At 38.0% G+C, this 20859-nt stretch overlaps 1 protein-coding gene across 1 annotated transcript; it reads right to left on the bottom strand.

Moving 5' to 3' along the window:
* Nucleotides 1-1627: 1627 nt before the first annotated feature.
* On the bottom strand, nt 1628-19036 carry ZC3H12B (zinc finger CCCH-type containing 12B). Its single transcript, XM_057718882.1, has 5 exons — nt 18432-19036; nt 6665-6804; nt 4982-5216; nt 4224-4330; nt 1628-3048 (listed from the first exon to the last, which is right to left on the bottom strand). The coding sequence occupies exons 1-5, from the start codon at nt 19034-19036 to the stop codon at nt 1628-1630; spliced, it is 2508 nt and encodes an 835-aa protein (XP_057574865.1).
* Nucleotides 19037-20859: the final 1823 nt, after the last annotated feature.

Here is a 20859-nt window from a genome sequence, read left to right on the forward strand (position 1 = left end):
GCTCAAGAAATAGTGAGCTGGTCATGGTTCAAAATGTTGCAATATACAATGGATTCAAAAAAGGATTCATTTAGTGAAGCTGTTAAAAAACAAAAACAATAAATGCCTCCTCTAGAGGCATTAGCTACAAAGGTTCCCACCCTGAGCAAGATACAAGTTGCGCAAATAGTGCTGTCAACCCAAAGTTCTGCCTTCTTTAGTAATGCATTTAAGAATTACCTAAGGTCAAGTGCACCCTCTTTTCATGCATTTGAAGTGTGTAACTGAGCCAGCTATTAGCAAAGATGTAGCATCCCCTTTTGGAAGCTGCCTTTTTCCACCTAGAAAATCCCCTGATTTTGTTTCCTAAAGAAATTCTGCTTCACCAATGATCGACCTTATTGCCCAAAGGGTGGATGGCAGGAGAAAGTGGATTACATGGCTGTGCATTACATTTCATCCCGTGATGTTGAATACTGCATAGGTCAGAAGTCCAAAGAGCATCCATTAGACCCTTCTTGAATGCAGCTTTTGTGTTGATCATTTAATACCAATTGAGTTTGGCCATCTCTCCTGGGATTAACGGAAGCAGATTCTGGTAGTAAACCCCTTGGTCCTGGTAAAACTCTTATGTGCTTGTCTAGCACATGCATGTACTATGCTTGGAACTTGAGTTTATCCATCAGCTCCTCTGCAGAAGAAGGCTGCAATCTGATCCTTAATTTACTGAGGTGAAGAGACTTAAAAGCTAAGAACTGTCAATAAATGTTGACAAGTAAGAAGTGCAAAGGAAATAGAGCCAGTTTGCTCTGGTGCCTAAGATAGCAAAGTTCAAATATTAGGATACAGTTTCACTTTCAAAACTAGTTGAAACTATGAAATGTGACATAAAATCAAGTCAGATTTGTGATCTATACAGCTGTAGACTAAGGATTGTGCAGAGCCTATCTTTTTTCATCACTATATAAAAGGTTATATAGAGATACATACACACTTCTCAAACTAAATACATAGTCATACATGCAATATAATTTTAACAATAGGCTTAAAATATAGCTCTATAAGCTTCAATGTGACCCTATATCTTGGTTAATAAAGATATTGAATGGTCAGATATTCATGCAATAAAATGTGCATTTACTTTTAAATATCTTTAAATATTCCTATTAAAAATCCTAAAAGGTTAATTCAACATATGGATTGATCCTGATGCTCTTGCTCTGTTAATTGGATATATCATCGATACTTTATAATATAGAATGTGTGACTAAGAAAACAGTTGGTAATGGAATCCCTTGGGGTTTCTTGCATTTAGGCCTTTCCCCTGGGTTTTGTCCTCCATTACCTGCATGGTGTAGCGCAATAGGGCATAGGACTTGGAGTCAGAGGACTTGGGTATGAGTCTTGACTTGGTCACTTGCTAGCAGTGTGACCTCAGTAAGTCACTTAATCTCACTGAGCTTCAGTTTCCTTATCTAGAAAACAAGACATTAGAAGACTTACCTCACAGGGTTGCTATGTACTTCAGTGACATAAACACTCTGTAACTTGTAAAGCGTAACAAAAATTATTAGTTACTATTATCATAGTATTAATGAATTATTGGTATTCATATTTATGTTTGTATAATGAAATGTCTTATGTCATGTCAACGTGCAGCCCTAAGCTTAGAAACAATCAAGGCTGCTAATTGCTGGGCATCTGCTGTGTGGGGATTCTTCTCCATCACTGCAAGGACGATGTTTGAAGGGAAAATATTGCAGAGGTTCTTGTAGGTCTGATACTGGTGCTCTGGGATCATATGCTCCCTGGAATCACTGCACATTCCAACCCAAGGATTCATCCAAAGCTGCTCCATCTTTTCAGGCACACTCCGTACCATGACTGGCTCATAGCATGGTTGCATGAGGCTGTTACTCAAGGGATAGGAGTGGTAGCCATAGGAGTCAGTTGCACAGGGCAGTGGGTCCCAGCTGGCATGTTGTTCCCGGCACAGAGGAGGGCGTCTTTGCCTCATAGGGTTGCTCTCATATAGGCGGGAATCAGAAATGCTATCCATCCGAGTCATCACCAGGGCACGTCCTGGCTGCGGGGTTGCCCCAGGATGGATATTGGGAGGCATGGGATAGTCTCCAGGACAGCTGGAGCGTGCTCCAGTTGTTGGGTGCTGGGCATGCAGAACTAAGTGGGGGACTGATTGCTTGTGGGGGGCTTGCTTAGAGTCCTCTGGGCCATAGCTTTGCACTCGCGTTAAGGCTTCATGGTAACCATGAGGAAAAGGCTGAAGATGGTTCTGAGATGCTGAACGATGCAGCTTCAAACTGCCTTCAGGATGAGTATCAGCTACAGCCAAATACAGGTTGCTGTAAGAGGAATAGTTGTCATTCCTGCTGTGGCTCATACAATTGTCAGGACAGAGGTTGGAATTCCGGGCATACAACCCTCGATCTGCTTCAGCCATGTAGTACTCTCGATTATGCATGCTGTTGATGTTCAATTTGGAGAAGTCGCCTAACATTGAATAGTAGCCATGGTCCCCCAAGGACTCAAACTTTGGGTATTGCTCAGTGTAGCTAATAGGGGTCCCATGGCTATTGGTAACCAGGATGGGGGGGTACTGCATGCTGGTCATGTGCTCCAACGAGGACTTCTGGTGGGAGAAATGAGAGGATCCTGGCACTGGGCTGCTGGCTGAACGGGTGTTGAGTGCACCCACTGCATGGCTTTTGGGGGGTGGGATTGTGGGGACACTTAGAGCAGTCACAAGTGAGGGGACAGAGCTGGCCTCAGGTTTACGGGCAATGGACAGCCATTCCTCAGGCTCCACAGCCATGGACCGGATGCTGGGATCCGATTGGTGCTTGGGGGCCACACGTTTGACTTCTGAGGTTATGTCACCTTTGGCACTAGACAGCCCTGTACCACTCTTGGCCAGGGTGCCTTCACTCATGGTTTTCACTGTGGACAGCTTGGCACTGATGCGGAGCTCATCAGCCACCGAACGCTGCGGTTGGTTGGCCCGCTCCGGATGGTAGTATTTGCACTTGTGGCCGTAGGTGCATTTTTTGCCTGAAAAATAATGTCTTGGGGTAAGACTCTCTTTCATAGTGGTGCAACTCTCTGTGCCAGAAGCTGTCATAACAATCTGGTCACTCAGGTTAGAGTTTTACTGTTTGGGGTTAAGGTAGAAAATTAACTGTTCATAAAGACGGGAGACAGACAACACCATGGTGGTATCACACACTGTGCGGGGAGAGGGAAGAAGTGAAAACCTGGGGAGGAAACTGCAGTGTGAAAGCTAAGAGTTGAGCCATTGAACAGCCTTTGTTTTTCTGTAATTCACAACTTTGCCTAGGCATAACCCGCATGCTGAGGCAGTGTAGGGCAGCAGCAGGCAGGGTGGCTCAGTGAAAAGAGCACCAGCTTGGAAGCCGGTCAGACCTGAGTTTTGATTCCAGCTATGTCACTTACTAGCCATGTAAGTGATTTTAGTTTCTGTGCCTCATTTTCCCATTCTGTAAACAAGGTTCATAATAATGCCTTTATTATAGGGTCATTGTGAGGATCAAATGAAGATAATGAACACAAAATACTCTATGATATGAATAAATGATAGATGAGAACAAACACCTAGACATCCTACAAATAAATGATTATCCAAAAACTGAACATTCAAAGTCACCTCAGACCAGGCAGTCCATGTCATACTGTTAGGCTCACAAACTTTGTATCACAGGGACTTGGATAAGACCATGAAAGCACTCTAGAAAACTATATTTTAAAAAGGACATGAAAATAAAGTTTGGAAGCAAATCGGAAAGTATAGATTGGAAGAAAAGGGTGTTATTAGTTGACAGAGGGTGCAGTCACCAGCCTGAAAGACACGTCCTTCTTGGGGCCAAACCCAGTTTGGCATTGCCCTTTCTGCTTCCACAGGCCAAGAGGGTTTCTGCACTTCCCTACCCCCAGAAACACTTCTCAGGACTGAGGCAGCTAGAACACATGCATCATTTTAACTAGTGACAATTATTCTTCCTTCGATTCTAGTTACCTTTTCCTCATGCAATTTCTAGGATGTTTCTTTAAATGCCTAACTGAGAATACATGAAGACACAGATTTTAACTTACAGAAAGTGGACAAGCCAGGATTTTCCCTTTGAAAGGGAAACCTTGAAGAGAAAAGCATTCACAGAGTTCTTATGTTTCTCTCAGTACAGAACTCAGTTCTGCACATAGGTACTCACCATAAGGGCATGGTTGCTTCTTGTGTTCAGGAACAATGGGTCTCTTTCGTAAAAAGTTTTCAAGGCTTGGGCCATGGCGTCCTAAAGGATCATCTGGAGGCATAAATCTGAAAGCAAGCAAGCAAGAGGTAAATGTCTTCCATTCTATTCCCTTTATCCCTTATCAGGAGTTCAGACTGTCATTACCTCTTTGCCTATACTGTTGTCACAGCCTTCTAATTGCCCTTCCTGCCTCAAGTCTATCTTCTGCTAAGCCAGCAGTTCTTCCCTTATGTTTCCACTTGAATACAAAAAAGGAATGATTTTTCCTGTGAATCATTCTCCTGTGGATTATAAGTTCCAGCCATACTGGCATGCCTGCTGCTTCCGCCAACATGCAACCCACTTTCACATCTTTATGGCTTTATTCATGATGTCCTCTTTACCTGTAATGCCCAGCAGCCCTCTTTCCTCTGTCTGTAAGCTTCATCTCAAATGTTATCTCCTCTGTGAGACTTTTTCCTATCATTTCACATAATTAAAAAAATTCTAACCATAGCACATATCATGACACATTGTGGAAATCTCTCTTCTCCAGTACACTTTGAGCCTCTTAAGGGTGAGTTCTGTTACTCATTCAGCCTTTTATCCCCAAGGCAACCAGCATAATGCACGATACACAGTAAGTGTTCAGCAAATGTTTATTATAATGAAATGAAATCTATCCCTAGTGGTAACTTGGATTTAGACTAGTCAGACCCTACAGGAAAGAAACGTACTTGTCATTCACAAAAGAATACATCAGCAACCTCTCCTCTATAAACTTCTTCCATTCTGGCTTTTCGACTTGAAGGTCCCGGTAGTTATCGTTGGATACAATGATGCCATCAGAATCAAAAGCCAGTTTGACTATGAACCGGTCATCATAGCAAACAACTCTCCTGCCCTGGACCCTTCGGGATGGTGTGAAGACAAGAATCTTTTCCTTCTCCAGTTTACGTAAGATATCTTGATCTGTTGAAATATGGATTATATGCCAATCATCTTTGGAAATTAACAGCATTATCCTCATATTACAAACACAAAAGTTGGTACTAGATTAATATATTATTTGCCCTTAGAAAGTGGTCTCTATTCCTGGCTATGGCATCAGTTTGGATTGTGACGTTAGGCAAGTTACCTTCCCCTTTGCATTCCAGTTTTCTTCCCGATAAAATGAAGGAAATAGATTCAATGACATCTAAGTTTTTAAAACCTGCCATGAATAGTGAGAAATAACACTGATATCCTAGGCTTCTTGAGGTTTGTTTTGACCTTTGGCCGAAGCACCAGGTTTTGGTTGCTGAAGAAACCAGGACAGTATGCTGAGGATATGCTTGCCAGGAGGAGAATAAAGCATCCTTCCTAGGGACTAATATTTTTGCCTTCTGCCTAAAGGAAAGCCATGACTAAGGAAAAACATTAAGTGGAAGCATGTAAGTACTGACCCTCTTTCCTTTTTAGCCTCTTAATTACTGAGGAAAGAAGCTTGAGCAGGGCCAGAATCCACTCTTAGACTGAGGCTGGGAGCCTGTTCAGCACCTGGCAGACAGCTCCATGACACAGTTCTGACAGCTATCACTGAACCTTTTAATTTTGCACATCAGGGAAGAGCTGATACTCAGAGGACTTGGGTATTTATACTCTCAAATGCTGTAAAGAGCTAGTTTCATATACTACTGTAAGTGAATGTAATGATCATCCTGCTAATAGAGCCGCATCATGACTTTTGTGGACTTTAGGCACTTTTGCCTTCATGGGTCTCTTCTTCAATAAAGAAATATTAAAAATTATACTTTGCGACTGTGTTGGTATAAACACAAATAATCCAGTTAGGTACATTATTATACATTCGTTGTTATATTCAATTTTTCCCTCTGATGTTAAAAAGAAAATAAAATTAAAACATTTACATGGGACCCTAAAAGTATCTATCATGGGCCCTAGGCACTGGGCCTACTATGCCTCATGGATAAGTTAGCTCTGAATGCCATGGGACTTTTCTCTTTTTCTATTCTAACTCCTAATTTGCAAATCCCACAATCACTTATCTGGCACAGAATGAGACCCATTGTCTACCATGGTTTCTTTAGTATTTTTGAAAACTCAGTCAATGTTCATAACAAGATTCATCCTCCTTTAGTCTGAAGTCTGTGGTCAAATAGAAAAAACACTTCTTTTTTTCAACTGTGTGCTTTATTCTTTGCTTGAAATTGAAGTCTCTATTTAACTGTCGTATGCCACAGCAAAATGGTTTATTTGGATCAGGAAGAATATGCTTTAAAATATACTTAATAAGAAAAGGTTTTAAGTATACTTAATAAATTTAGAAAATTATCTAATTTGGGAACATCAAGCTCTCCCCAAACTATCTTGCCAACTTTGCCTCTGGATGAGAAGAAATGTCTTATTTGAAATAGTACCTGTGATTGGTGCATCAGGGCGGGATTGCTCCTTTCTCCATGCAGGCACAAATACAGTAATATCTTTATGGCCTTTATCTAGAAACCAATCCACAGCAAGCTGTATTCCTCTGCAGGAGAACTCTTCTTTATTCCCATGGCTTCAGGAAGATAGAGAATGAGAGTAGAGAGGATTAACAACAGGTAGCAAAAAAAATACTCCAAACAGGCTTTTTCTTAGCACCAATGCCTTATTATTTCTTGAGGATGCCAAAAATGTATTTTTTTAAAAAAACACATCAAATTCTTTTTTATCCCATCATTACAAATATTGCCATTATTATTACACATTCATTCAAGGCCACAGATGGTTAATAACAACTCCCAATTTATGGTAGCCCTAGTGGCTATTGCCTATCATTATTTCCATTTTGTCTCATCTCTTTCTGTTTCTATTACCAACTTCTTTTCAAAGATTATGATATTTATCAGATGAACAAACAAGAGGTGTCACCAGAGGTTTAGATAAAGTTTATATTAAGTGGAGATGAATTTTAACTACATATAGTAAGCTTAAAAAATATACCATTGATAGCAAAAAAGACACAAATGCTGACTGAAAATAGTTATCACATTTAATTAAATATGATGTGCTAACAAAAGTCACAGTCTTGAAAATTTTAAGATGTGGGAAATGCTCACAATATAATGCTAAAAAAGAAAAGAAAGGATTTGGACTATTAATAAGATAATCCAAATTTTATAGAAGAAAGTCTATGTACAGTATTCCTTCCTTATTGCCGTTTCACTGTGTGTGGTTTCAGTTACACTCAAATGCAGTCCAAAAATATTAAATGGCAAACTCCAGAAGTAAGCAATTCATAAGTTTTAAATTGTGCACCTTTCTGAGTAGAGTGATAAAATCTGGTGCCATCCCATTCTGTTCTGTCCAGGAGGTGAATCATCCCTTTGTCCAGCATACCCCATCTGTGAGTCACTTTTAGACTATTGTAGTATCACAGTGCTTGTGTTCAAGTAACTCTTATTTTATGTAATAATGGCTCCAAAGTGCAAGAGTAGTGGTGCTGGCAAGTTAGATATGCCAAAGAGAGGCCATAAAGTGCTTCCTTTAAGTGAAAAGGTGAAAGTTCTTGACTTAATTAAGGAAAGAAAAAAAATTGTATGCTGAGGTTGCTAAGATCTACTGTAAGAATAAATCTTCTATCCATGAAATTGTGAAGAAAGAAAAAGAAAGTCATGCTAGTTTTGCTGTTGCACTTCAAACTGCAAAAGTTAAGATGGAAAAGACATTGAATTTTTACAATAAGATATTTTTAGAGAGAGAGAGAGAGACCACATTCACACAACTTTATTACAATGCATTGTCATAATTGTTCTATTTTATTATTAGTTATTGTTGTTAATCTCTTACTGTGCCTAATTCATAAATTAAACTTTATCATAGGTATGTATATATAGAAAAAGACACAATATATACCAAACAGGGTTTGGTACTATCCTTAGTGTCAGACATCCTCTGGGGTCCTTGGAATGTAACCCCCATGGATAACAGGGGAGTACTCTATAAAAATTAGAAAACATATTAGGAAATAGGTACATTAAAATATTAATAAAATTGTTATTCTGTGTTAGAAGATTATAAATGATTTATTTTCTTTCTTTAATTCCAACATTTTTCAAAAACATTCATTCCTCTTATAATTAGAACAGAATGCAAAAAGAGAAGATATTCCATCACAATTACCTATAGAAATAAACATTGTAAAAACTTAAAAAGCCAAACAGGATTAATTTGATTGGGAGTTAGAAGAGGGAAACTTAACAGATGAATTGGGAAAAGATATGTTTATTGTCATCATCTTAAAATCTCACAAATAGTGTACTACATTTGCACCTGGTTTGGCTGTGGAAATTCTGATCTCTTAGCATGGAATCTAGTGCTCTGACAGATACATAAACCACACTAAATTACAATTAATTAAATATCTTGGAGAGTAAAACAATTGGCATACATGTACCAACTCTATTATAATAAAATGGATATTGCCTGTCAGGACTGATCAGAAGAAAAGATCTATTTTGCTAGAAAGTAACTCAATGTGAGTTTTCTGATTCCTCTTTTTAGATTTCTCTCTTTAGATTCTTCATTTTCTCACCAGTACTCACTTAGCTACAAGGGAAATTAGCTTCAATTATATTGTTCCCTTTGGGTGAATTCATACATAATCTCAGGGGCCTCGTTAAAACATGCACTGCAAGACTTCCTACTGTCTTATCACTCTTGAGACACATGACAAGAATTTATCAAATGCCTTTGTTAACATTTCCAAACTATTAATCATGTTTAAAAGTCTCCAGTGAGTACGTGTACCATAAAACAATTATACTACTCTACTAAAAGTCAAAGCACTTAAGAAAAAATAGAAAGGAATATATATTTAACTGCCAAACAACTACAAGTTAGCCTTAGAGATATCTACCGCTGATTTCTTCTAAAAAGCTGAACAATGTGCAAATTGGGGAAGCCCATGGCTCTTAAAGGGTTAATATCACATGCACTCAGCATAAAATAGACAGGTAGGGAAGATACTCAGCTGTAATTTTTCCCACTGCTATAGTGCTGGTAAGTATAACATGAACTCAGGAAAATCATCAGAATTGCCATTACAGGGGAATTTGGAGGAAGGGGATGGGATTTCATTTCACTTGGCTCTGAGGTGCTATGAAGTGTGTCCTCCCAAATACAGCCTAAGACCAGAAGTAAACACAAGAGCAACATTAGCTGTTGGATACCCCAACTTTATATTTTATTCTGTCAAACTCCTTGTTTAAAAGCATTTTTCATTATAATAAAAGTAATATATACTTATAGTATAAAATGTAGAGAATACATAAAATATAAAGGAAAGAACACCTGCAGAATCTAACCATTTTACTATCACCCAGAGACAAACACTATTAATATTTTAATGCATCTGTATCATGACACTAATTTTTTTAATTTTATGTTTTTGATCACAATTTTAAAAATTTATTTATTTATTTATTTATTGGCTGCATTGTGTCTTCATTGCTACTTGTGGGCTTTCTCTAGTTGCAGTGAGCAGGGGCTACTCTTCAAGGCAGTGCACGGGCTTCTCACTGCCGTGGTTTCTCTTGTTGTGGAACACGGGTTCTAGGCATGTGGGCTTCAGTAGTTGTGGCTTGCAGGCTTAGCTGCTCCATGGCACGTGGGATCTTCTTGGACCAGGGATTGAACCCATGTCCCCTGTGTTAACTACCATTGGCATTTGCCATCTACCTCTACAAAGATCAAGTCATGCTGCTGCAGCTGCTGACTGTCAACGCCCACCTGAAAAGTGTTCAGGGTGGAGAGCTGAAATGAGGCACTCTGTGCTCTGTGAAAAACTGGCAGAACAGGTCTTTAGATAGTCAGATATTTTTAGAGGCCAACTTTATGAGCCCAATTCTTGTATCTCCTCATATCTAGAAAAACACTAAAATCCTTCATGGTGATGACTGCTCCTCGTGACTAGCCAGCACAAGACTAGTAGAAACCTTCTGTAAACAATTTGTGCTTGATTGCATGTTTTCCCCTTTCACCAAAATCACATATATACTGAGCTTCCCCCCTGACTCTTTGGAACAGTTTCTCAGAGCTATCTGGGATGCTGTCTTCTGGGCTGCAGTCCTAATTTTGCCCAAATAATACTTAACTCACAGCTCTTACATTGTGCATTATTTTTATGTTGACACCTGCATTGGCAGGTGGATTCCTAACCACTGAGCCACCAGGGCAGTCCCATGATGCTAATTTTTTAACATAGTAAGAATTAACACATTAAGAAAAAGTGTAAAACACCTATAACATTCCACTGAAAATATGTTAAAATCATGCCATTGGGGCATTCCATGAATTGTACAAAATGGCCAATAGGCATTTCAAGTTGGCAATGAAATCCTACATAAGGGCCCAATATGCTAACTTTATAGCTCAATAAATATTTAAAGAATAAATGAATAAAAAAAGGAAAATTAAGAAATCCTTGCAAGATGACCTGTTTTAATCTGAACCTGCAAAATGTCCTTTGCAATTTTAAAAAGCTAGGACCTAAAATCTTATCTAAAAAGCAATATAAAACCTAAGACCTGCAAGTCACAGAATGAATGTCTTAGTGATACAACAACTCACTTTGTTCTGTAAACTGGCTTAGATATATCTCATGATCTATGTCCCAAGCCAAATCTGTCTAGCAAATGGGTCATTGGCCTCTCTCTCTCTGCACTTTTTTTTTGTTGTTGTTATGGTTCAAATATTTGGGCTTCTCCTAGACTTAACAAAGGATATGGCTGCATTTACATTTGAAAGCCTTAACTCCATTGAAATGGATTCCCCCACCCCTCCCAAGAAGACAGCTCTCAGAATGAACAAACCCTTTAGGATTTTAGCATACATCAGTATGTGAATTACAGGCACACCACTATTGCAAATGTTAAACAAATGTTATCAATGACAAAGCATCAAGATTTCAATGCAGTCTCATCCAATACGCTGAGGAACAACAGATGTCAATATGTAGTTTGCCTAAGTACAAATCTTATGATAAAATTACATGAGAATGAGGGAAACAAAATAAATTCAGATTAACGGCACTAAAAAAATTCATGAGCAGACCATGGTGCTGAACTTTTGACCATGTGAAATGTGATTGCAGAATGAAAGGGACTCATCAGTAACTTTTCTAGTTAGACAAGGGAAAAGGTGCTAACAAGGACCCAGTTGGCAATTGAAAAAAATCATGTGGTCCATCATGCACTATTTTAACATGCTTCTAAAAATAAGGTTGAGCGCTGATTTTTTTTTGCTTTATTTAAATTGTGTGAGGTATCTTTAATGTAGTAAATCAACTACTATAAAAGACAAAAATTCATCTTCCTATCAACATGACAGTTTGCTACTGGCAAAGACTAGATACGTTGAAACTAATTACCTTGGTAATTAATCTATTCGTTATTCTTTACAAAAGAACTGTAAAGTGTCCTTGTAATCAGCAATCCTTGAACAGAACTCCAAAGATAAGGAAGATCTTATATCAGCATGAAGTCAAAGTTCTCAAAGAAGTCCTGGATTCTTCTCATTCCCACCTCCAAAACACAAAACACTTAAAGAAGGGTAGGTCTTGGGAAATATGTCAAATCTAAAGTGTTCTAGGTAGTCTGACCTGGTAAAAAAAATTGATTTTAGCAGATCCATACCTCTTCTCCTCAAGAATCACTCTAGTTTATGCCTATTAAGGAGGGGAGCAAAGTTACATTTTGTCCTTTGAACACAGGAATCACTCTCTGCTTTTCAATGCCCACTGCATCCTTCTGGTTACTGGAATATTGTGTACAGGTCCTTTAACTTGCTCATTGCTATGCTTCTAAATTTCCCCCATTAAAACAGGAGAGATGTCTAGCATCCTATACAGCTCATTATGATGCTGTGATTTTTAAACATACTTGAAAAACAGGGAGTCAAGATGGCAGAGTAGGAGGACATTGAGCTCACCTCCCCACACAGAAACATCAAAAATATATCTACATGTGGAGCAACTCTCACTGAAAACTAACTAGAGGCTAGCAGAAAGGCTCTTCTACAACCAAGGCTATGAAGAAAGATCCACAAGGAGTCAGGCAGGGAGAATAAGTGATCTGGTTGGGACCCACACCACTAGCAGGGGACACAGAAGAGGAGGGGGATATCATCAGTTTGGAGATATTTCCCTAGGGAGTGAGGGGTTCTAGCCACATATTTGGCACCCCAGCCCTGGGGTCTCCCACTGGGAAGATAAGTCCCCTTAGCTGGTTTGAAAACCAGTGGGAATTACTAGAGGAACTGTGAGAAACTGAGACTCCATCATGAAGAGTATGCACACACACATCCTTACTCCCTGGAACAAGGCAAAGAAAGCATATTGAAAACAGCCTGGGGCTCTGGCTGGTTTCTCACAACTGCCCCATTGTGCACTCCAGCCCTCACTGGGCTTACTGTTCCAGCTGCATTTGCTCCTGTTCTGCTTTGCACTAGGATGGAGGTGCTGTTGCTGGGGGAGAGTGCACACTTAGAGGGAATGGGACCAGCTTGGACCCAAATGTTAGGGCTTTTATTCCAGCACCTTGGACCCCAGCTCCATGCCCAATAGGGTGGTGACAACCATTGAGCACAGGAGAAGCCCCAGCTCACATCTGCCTCTGGCTCTAGCACCTCCATATCCAGCCCTACCTCCAACTAAGGTGGTAGCTGTCAGCACACCCCAGGGGAAGATGTGACCTGTGCTCATTTCAGACCCAGCTCTCCCACCAAAGCCACTGGGTGCACACAGGCTGCATAAGGACAGGTCCACACAAGGACACCTCTTCAAGATCAGAAAAAGTAACAGTTTCACTTAATTCCACATAGACAGAGAAAGTTAAACAAAATGAGAAGACAAATAAGTGTATTTCAAATGAAAGAAAAAGAACCTTGCCCCTGAAAAAAAAAAAATCCTAATGAAACAGAGGTAAATAATTTACCAGATAAAGAGAACAAAGCACCAGTAATAAGAAGGCTAACTGAACTTGGTAAAATAACAGACAAGCACAGTGAGAATTTTAACAAGGAACTAGAAAATTTAAAAAAGGACTGGTTAGAGCTGAAGAATACAGTAAATGAAATGAAATGCACACTAGAAGGAATTAATAGCAGACTAAGTGATATAGAAGAATGCATAAGTGATCTGGAAGATAGACTAATGGAAACCACCCAATAAGAACAGTAAAAAGAAAAACAAAAATTTTAAAAATGAGGATACTTTAAGGGATCTATGGGACAACATCAAGCATACTAACATTCATATAAGGGTCCCAGAAGGAGAGGTGAGAAAGAGATAGAGAATGTAGTTGGTGAAGTTATGGTTGAAAAATTCCTGAAGGAGAAGAGATTTCCAGGTACAGGGAGCACAGAGAGTCCCAAACAGCATGAACCCAGAGAGGCATAACAAAACATATCATAATCAAAATGGCAAAAGTTAAAGACAAAGAATTTTAAAGGCAGCAAGAGAAAAACAAGAGTCACATACAAGGGAACTCCCCCAAAGCTATCAACTGATGCTTCTGCAGAAATTTCACAGGTCCAAAGGGAGTGGCATGATATATTCAAAGTGCTGAAAGGGAAAAAACATACAACCTAGTATACCATACCCAGAAAAGTTATTCAGAATTGAAGGACAGAAAAAGCACTTCTCAGAGAAAGAAAGAGTTCATCAATATTAAACAGACCCTACAAGAAGCATTAAAAGGTATTCTCTAAGTAGAAAAGAAAAGGTTACAACAAGAAGTAAGAATTTTAGGAAAGAAAAAATCCTGCTAGTAATAGCAAATATATAGTAGACTTGATGGATCAACCACTTACATAAATGTTTGTGATTAAAAGACAACAATTGTAAAATCAACTCTAACTACAATAGAGTTAAGGGGTAGACATGAAGATATAAAATATGACATAAAAAGCACAAAATGTGGGGGAGGGGAGTATAAAATGTAGATTTTTAAGGATGTGTTTGAACTTAAATGACTATGAGTTTAAAACAAGTACATATAGTTATAGGTCAACATATACAAACCCCATGGCAACCTCAGATCAAAATCCTACACAAAAACTAGAGAGAAAGGAACTCAACTATACCACTAAAAAAATTATCAAATCACAAGAAGAAGAAAAGAATAGAGAAGAACTACAGAAACAACAAGGAAACAAGTAACAAAATGGCAATAATTATATATCTATCAATAGTCACTTTAAATGTCAATGGATTGATGCTCCAAATCAAAAGGTATTATATATACAAAACCCTAAAGTCTCTGCAAAAACTACTAGAATTAATAAATGAATAAAGTAAGGTTGCAGGATACAAAATTAACATACAGAAATCTGTTGCATTTCTATACACTAACAATTAACTGTTGGAAAGAGAAATTAAGGAAACAATCCTATTTACCATCGCATCAAAAAGAATAAAATAGCTAGGAATAAAGCTACCTATGGAGGTGTAAGGCATGTACTCAGAAAACTATAAGACAGTAATGAAAGAAATTGGGGAGGACACAAACAGATAGAAAGATATACCCTATTTTTAAATTGGAAGAATTAACATTGTTAAAATGACTACATCACTCAATGCAACCTACAGATTCAATGCAATCCCTATCAAAGTACCAAGGGCATTTTTTCACAGAAGTAGAACAAATAATTTTAAAAAATTGTATGGAAACACAAAAGACCCTGAACAGCCAAAATAACTTGAGAATGAAGAATAGAAATGGGGAAATCATGTGCCCTGACTTCAGACTATACTACAAAGCTACAGTAATCAAAACAGTATGGTACTGGCTCAAAAACAGATACATAGAGCAACAGAAGAGAATAGAGAGCCTAGAGAAAAAAAAACCCACACACAATGGTCAATTAATATACAACAAAGGAGGCAAGAATATACAATGGAGAAAAGACAGAATCTTCAATAAGTGGTGCTGGGAAAACTGGACAGCTACATGAAAGAGAATGAAATTAGGGCATTCTCTAACACCACATACAAAAATTAACTCAAAATGAATTACATACTTAAGTAAACCATAAAACTCCTAAAGGAAAACATAGGCAGAACGCTCTTTGACATAAATCAGAGCAATATGTTTTTTGGATCTGTCTTAAAGCAAAGGAAATAAAAATACAAATAAACAAATGGCACCTAATTAGACTTAAGAGCTATTGCACAGCAAAGGAAAAATGTGACAAAATGAAAAGACAACCTACTGAATGGGAGGAAATATTTGCTAGTGATATGACTGATATGGTGTTAAAGTCCAAAATATATAAACAGCTCATACAACTCAGCATAAAATAATCAAACAACTAAATTAAAAAATGGATAGAAGATCTGAATAGACATTTTTCCAAAGAAGACATACAGATGGCCAACAAGCACATGAAAAGATCCTCAACATTGCTAATCATCTGGGAAATGTGAATCAAAACTACGAGACATCACCTCACACCTGTCAGAATGTCTGTTGTCAAAAGACTCCAAAAAATAACAAATGCTGGTAAGGATGTGGAGAAAAGGGAGTCCTACTGCACTGTTAGTGGGAATGTAAACTGGTGTGGCCATTATAAAAACAGTAAGACGATTTTTCAAAAAACTAAAAATAGAACTAGCATATGATCCCACTCCTATGTATATATCTGAAGAGAAAAAAAAACACTGATTTGAAAAAAATATATGCACCCCAATGTTCATAGCAGCATTATTTACAATAGCCAATATATGGAAACAAACTTAGTGTCCATAAACAGAAGACTGGATAAAGAAGCTGTGGTGTATATACAATGAAATATTACTCAGCCCTAGAAAAGAATGAAATTTTGCCATTTGCAACAATGTGGATGGACCTAGAGGGTATTACGCTTAGTGAAAAAGTCAGACAGTGAAAGGCAGTTATGGTATGCTACCACTTATATGTGGAATCTAAAAAATAAAATGAATGAATATAACAAAACTGAAACAGACCCACAGATATAAAGAACACACTGGTAGTTATCACTGGGAAGAAGGATTGGGGAGAGGCAAAAGAGGCATAGGAGATTAAGAGGTATCAAGTACTATGTATAAAGTAAATAAGATCCAAGGATATATTATACAGAACAGAGAACTATAGTCAATATTTTATAATAACGTTAAATGTAGTAAAATCTATAAAATATTGAATCACTATGCTGCACACCTGAAACTAATATAGTATTGTAAATAACTGTACTTTAATAAAAAGAATATTTTAAAAAGAATTATGTAAATGTATTCCCTGCTACTGGGAACTATGTCAAATATTCTTAATAACACTAATAGCCACATACTATTGCATGATATTGCAGAAGGAGCATTAGAGTTAGATTCAGGTTTTAATATAAACTGCCATTTATTACTTGTGTAACCTTGGGCAGTTACTCAACCTCTGAACTTGAGTTGGCTCACCTGCAGGTTAAATCACATATGCAAAGTACTTGGCACAGAATAGATGATAATTGTTAGTTTCATTTCATTTATCTGAAACCAAAAGTTTAGTCCTCACTTTGCTACATATTACCTATATCAAGTGTTCTCAAGAAAATCATTTAACCTTGCTGAGCTCTAGTTTTCTAATCTGTAAAATAATGTTGCTATGAAGATTATATAGAACTATATATTAAAATGTACCTCCAGATAGCCTGCTAAGCAATTCCTGCATACAGTAATGGCATGGCTCATAATATTTTCCCCCAACTCCAGGGATGTGGGAACATCCAATACTGTGCTATGTTCTGTGGGAAAACCAAGGGAGGCATAAAACAAGATCCCTGCCCTCGAAATCAATGGGATAATCAAATAAAAAACTTGCTAGTATAAGTTATTCTAATTGTTTATGGTCTAAGAATTTTAGTGAGTTCATCAAACAATGATGGACTTACAAAGAAGTAGGCTCCTGATCACCAGGAATTTTTAAGCCAAAGCTGGATGACAACTCATTTTAGAAATATAAGAAGAGATTCCTAAGGCCTCTGACATGAAATAAAAAAATTATGAGACAGTATGGAAAAAAGTATGAAGGCACACTTGGTTCTGTATTACTTTCCTATTGCTGCTAAAACAAATGACCACACATTTAGTGGCTTAGAATAACACCAGTTCAAGAGGTCAGAAGTCTAAAATCAAGGTATTGGCAAGGCTGTATTCTTTCTGCAGGCTCCAGGGCAGAATCTGTTTCCCTTAACTTCTTCAGTTTCTGGAGGCTGCCCACATTCCTTGGCTCATGGTCCCTTTCTTACATCACCCCAGCTTCTTGTTTCTGTCATCACATCTCCTACAACTCATTCTGATCCTGCAGCCCCCCTCCTTCTTATAAGGACCCTTGAGATTACATTGAGCCCACCATAATAATACAGGATAATTCTCCCCATCTCAAAAACTTTAGCTTAATCATATCTGCAAAGTCTCTTTTATCATGTAAGAAAAAATATTCTTAGATTCTAAGGATTAGGATATGGGCATCTTTAGGGGACTATTACTCAGCCTACCATGGTACTGTAGCTCAGAGACAGTCATTGGGATGAGAAAAGTCAGAATGGTATTTGTGGTTGTAGTACACCTTGCAGGGTATGGAGATAAAGAGATGGTCACTCCTAGGTTGGGAAATGACATAAACACGTGTAGTGGAAGTAGAAATCATCATAATTTAGTTTGTTAAAGGGATTGATATAGATGCAGTAAATATGAGAGGTTCAATCAAATGGGAGGAGGGAAATATCAGATCCCAAAGTCAGACAAAGGGATCCAAATTTGGTAGAATGGCAACTTGGAGTTAGCAAGTTCCCAAGTAAGCCCCCAAGTGACATTATAAAAGCAGTACTTTCAGGATCATTTATTTAGCCAAGTAGAGGTGGGAGAGGGGACCTCAGGAGGAAAAAAATGCTAACTGGTAACAACATCTCCTCTGAAGAATCAGTGATGTCTAAGATGCTTTCAGAACACCTGAAAACAAGATGGCAACAATTTCAAAAGAGAGATAAAAGGCCAGGCAGGATCATTTTAGCTTCTGTCTATCTAGAGGAGCACAAGCCACAGACAACCAAGGGCCTCTCTTATTGTAAAAGAAGATAATTTCTATGAGTTCAGGGCAGTCTTAAAGAAAGGGAAAGAAAATATACCAGTCTTACCTCATTGCCACATTACTTCCATCTATGACAACTGGCCTCATATTGTCACTGTTGTCTATTTCATCCTCAAGAGACAGTTCAGGGCTTGCAATCTCCCTGGAGCTGGGCCCCCGAGGCACTAACAGACTCAAGTTGACTTGCCCTTCCAAATCACCTTTGTTCCCAAGTCTGACAAGCTCTGCCAATACATCATTAATAAGCGATTCTGGACCCAGCTTGTTCAGCACTGATTGAATCTGCTCCTCTGCGTAGCCCAGCTTTAAAGCAAAATCCATCTTGGTTTGATATTCTTTTTCCAAATCAAGCTTCCCATCCTGTAGAATGCTGCTCTGGGAGAAGCTTGGATGATCTAGGCAGGGTGATCTACACAGCTGGCGGTGCGGCTTAGAAGGAATCTCCTTTTTCTTCAACTGAACATCTCCAAGTTGGCAGTTGTCACTGCTGCTGCTTTTAAGGCTCATCTGTTCAGGGTCACTCTCAGAGCTCAATAATTCTTCAGAATCAGCGTTACCCTGCTCTGTGTTCTCTTGCTTAGGCTGCTGCTTATCTTCCTTGGAGGCACTCTTCTTCATTTTTGGGGTTTCCACTGCAGCGGTGGCCGTCATCCCGTTCAGTGGGCAGTCTGAGATCTATTTAGCTCTTTTTCTTTTTAATCTTCTTGGAATCCATGTACATTGGCCTTCCTTTGTGTAAAATGTGGTGATAGTGATGACACAAGAGTTTGCCTGTTTGGTTTGTTATGTTTAGATGTTACCAGTTCCTACAAATAAACACACATACCATAATCATGTTTAGTAAACTTATGGAAAAGTATTTTAGAATACAATGTTTTCTTCCTAAGAAACTACAGGTTTTTTGACGTTATATTTTCTGCTTAAAATGATTGGACTCTTGAAATAATACCAAGCCTCTTTTCAGACCACAATGGTATGAGACTGTAAAATCAACTAAAAGAAAAACAACTAAAAGAAAAAAAATATCATACACATGGAGTTTAAACAGAAAATGACCAACGGGTCATTGAAGAAATCAAAGAGAAAATTAAAAAAATACCTTGAGATAAATAAAAATGTAAACATAATGATACAAAAATCTATGGGACTTGGGCTTCCTAGGTGGTGCAGTGGTTAAGAATCCGCCTGACAATGCAGAGGTCACGGGTTCAATCCCAGCTCCAGGAAGATCCCACATGCCACAGAGCAACTAAGCCCGTGTGCCAAAAAAAAAAAAAAAAAAAAAAATCTATGGGACTGCAGTAAAGCAGTTCTAAGAGGGATGTTTACAATGATGCAAGCCTACCTCAGGAAACAAGAAAAATCTCAAATAAACAATCTAACCTAAAGGAACTAGAAAACAACAACAACAACAAAAAACAGAGTTAGTAGAAGGAAACGAATAGTAAAGCTTAGAGCAGAAATAAATGAAATACAGACTAAAAAGCAATAGAAAAGACCAATGAAAGTAAGAGCTGGTTCTTTGAAAAAATATACAAAATTAATAAACCTTTAGCCAGACTCATCAAACAAAAAAGAGAGAGAGAAGGCCTAAAAAATAAAATCAGAAATGAAAAAGATGTTACAACTGACAGCACAGAAATACAAAGAATTATAAGAAATTACTGCAAACAATTATATGTCAAAAAATGGACAACCTAAAAGAAATGGATAAATTCCTAGAAACAAAGTCTCCCAAGACTGAATCAGGAAGAAATAAAAATATAAGCAGACCAATTGCCAGTAATGAAATTAAATCTGTAATTAAAAACCTCCCAACAAACAAAAGTCCAGCACCAGATGGCTTCACAGGTAAGTTCTACCAAACATTTTATAAAGAGTTACTGCCTTTCCTTCTCAGACTGTTCCAAAAAACTGAAGAGGAGCGAGTGCTTTCAATGCTGCTTCCAAGCCAGCATTACCCTGATAACAAAACCAGACAAAGGCAATATATATAAAAAAAAAATACAAGCCACCATCACTGATAAACATAAATGCAAAGACACTCAACAAAATATTAGCAGACTAAATTCAACAGTAAGTTAAAAGGCTCACATACCATGATCCAGTGGGATTTATCCCAGTGATGGAAGGATTTTTTAATATCCACAAATAAATCAATGTAATATATTGCATTAACAAATTGAAGAATAAAAATCACCTCAATTGATGCAGAAAAGCTTTTTACAAAATTTAACACTTTTTATGATAAAAACTCTCCAGAAAGTGTGTATAGAGGTAACATACCTTAACATAATAAAGGCCACATATACCCTCTACAACCAACATTATACTCAACTGTGAAAACCAGAAAGCATTTCCTCTAAGATCAGCAACAAGATAAGTTGGCCCACTCTCACCACTTTTATTCAACACAGTATTGGAAGTTCTAGCCACAGCAATTATACAAGAAAAAGAAATAGAAGTAATCCAAA

Source organism: Hippopotamus amphibius, chromosome X, assembly GCF_030028045.1.
Source record: "Hippopotamus amphibius kiboko isolate mHipAmp2 chromosome X, mHipAmp2.hap2, whole genome shotgun sequence".
NCBI classification, from domain to species: domain Eukaryota; kingdom Metazoa; phylum Chordata; class Mammalia; order Artiodactyla; family Hippopotamidae; genus Hippopotamus; species Hippopotamus amphibius.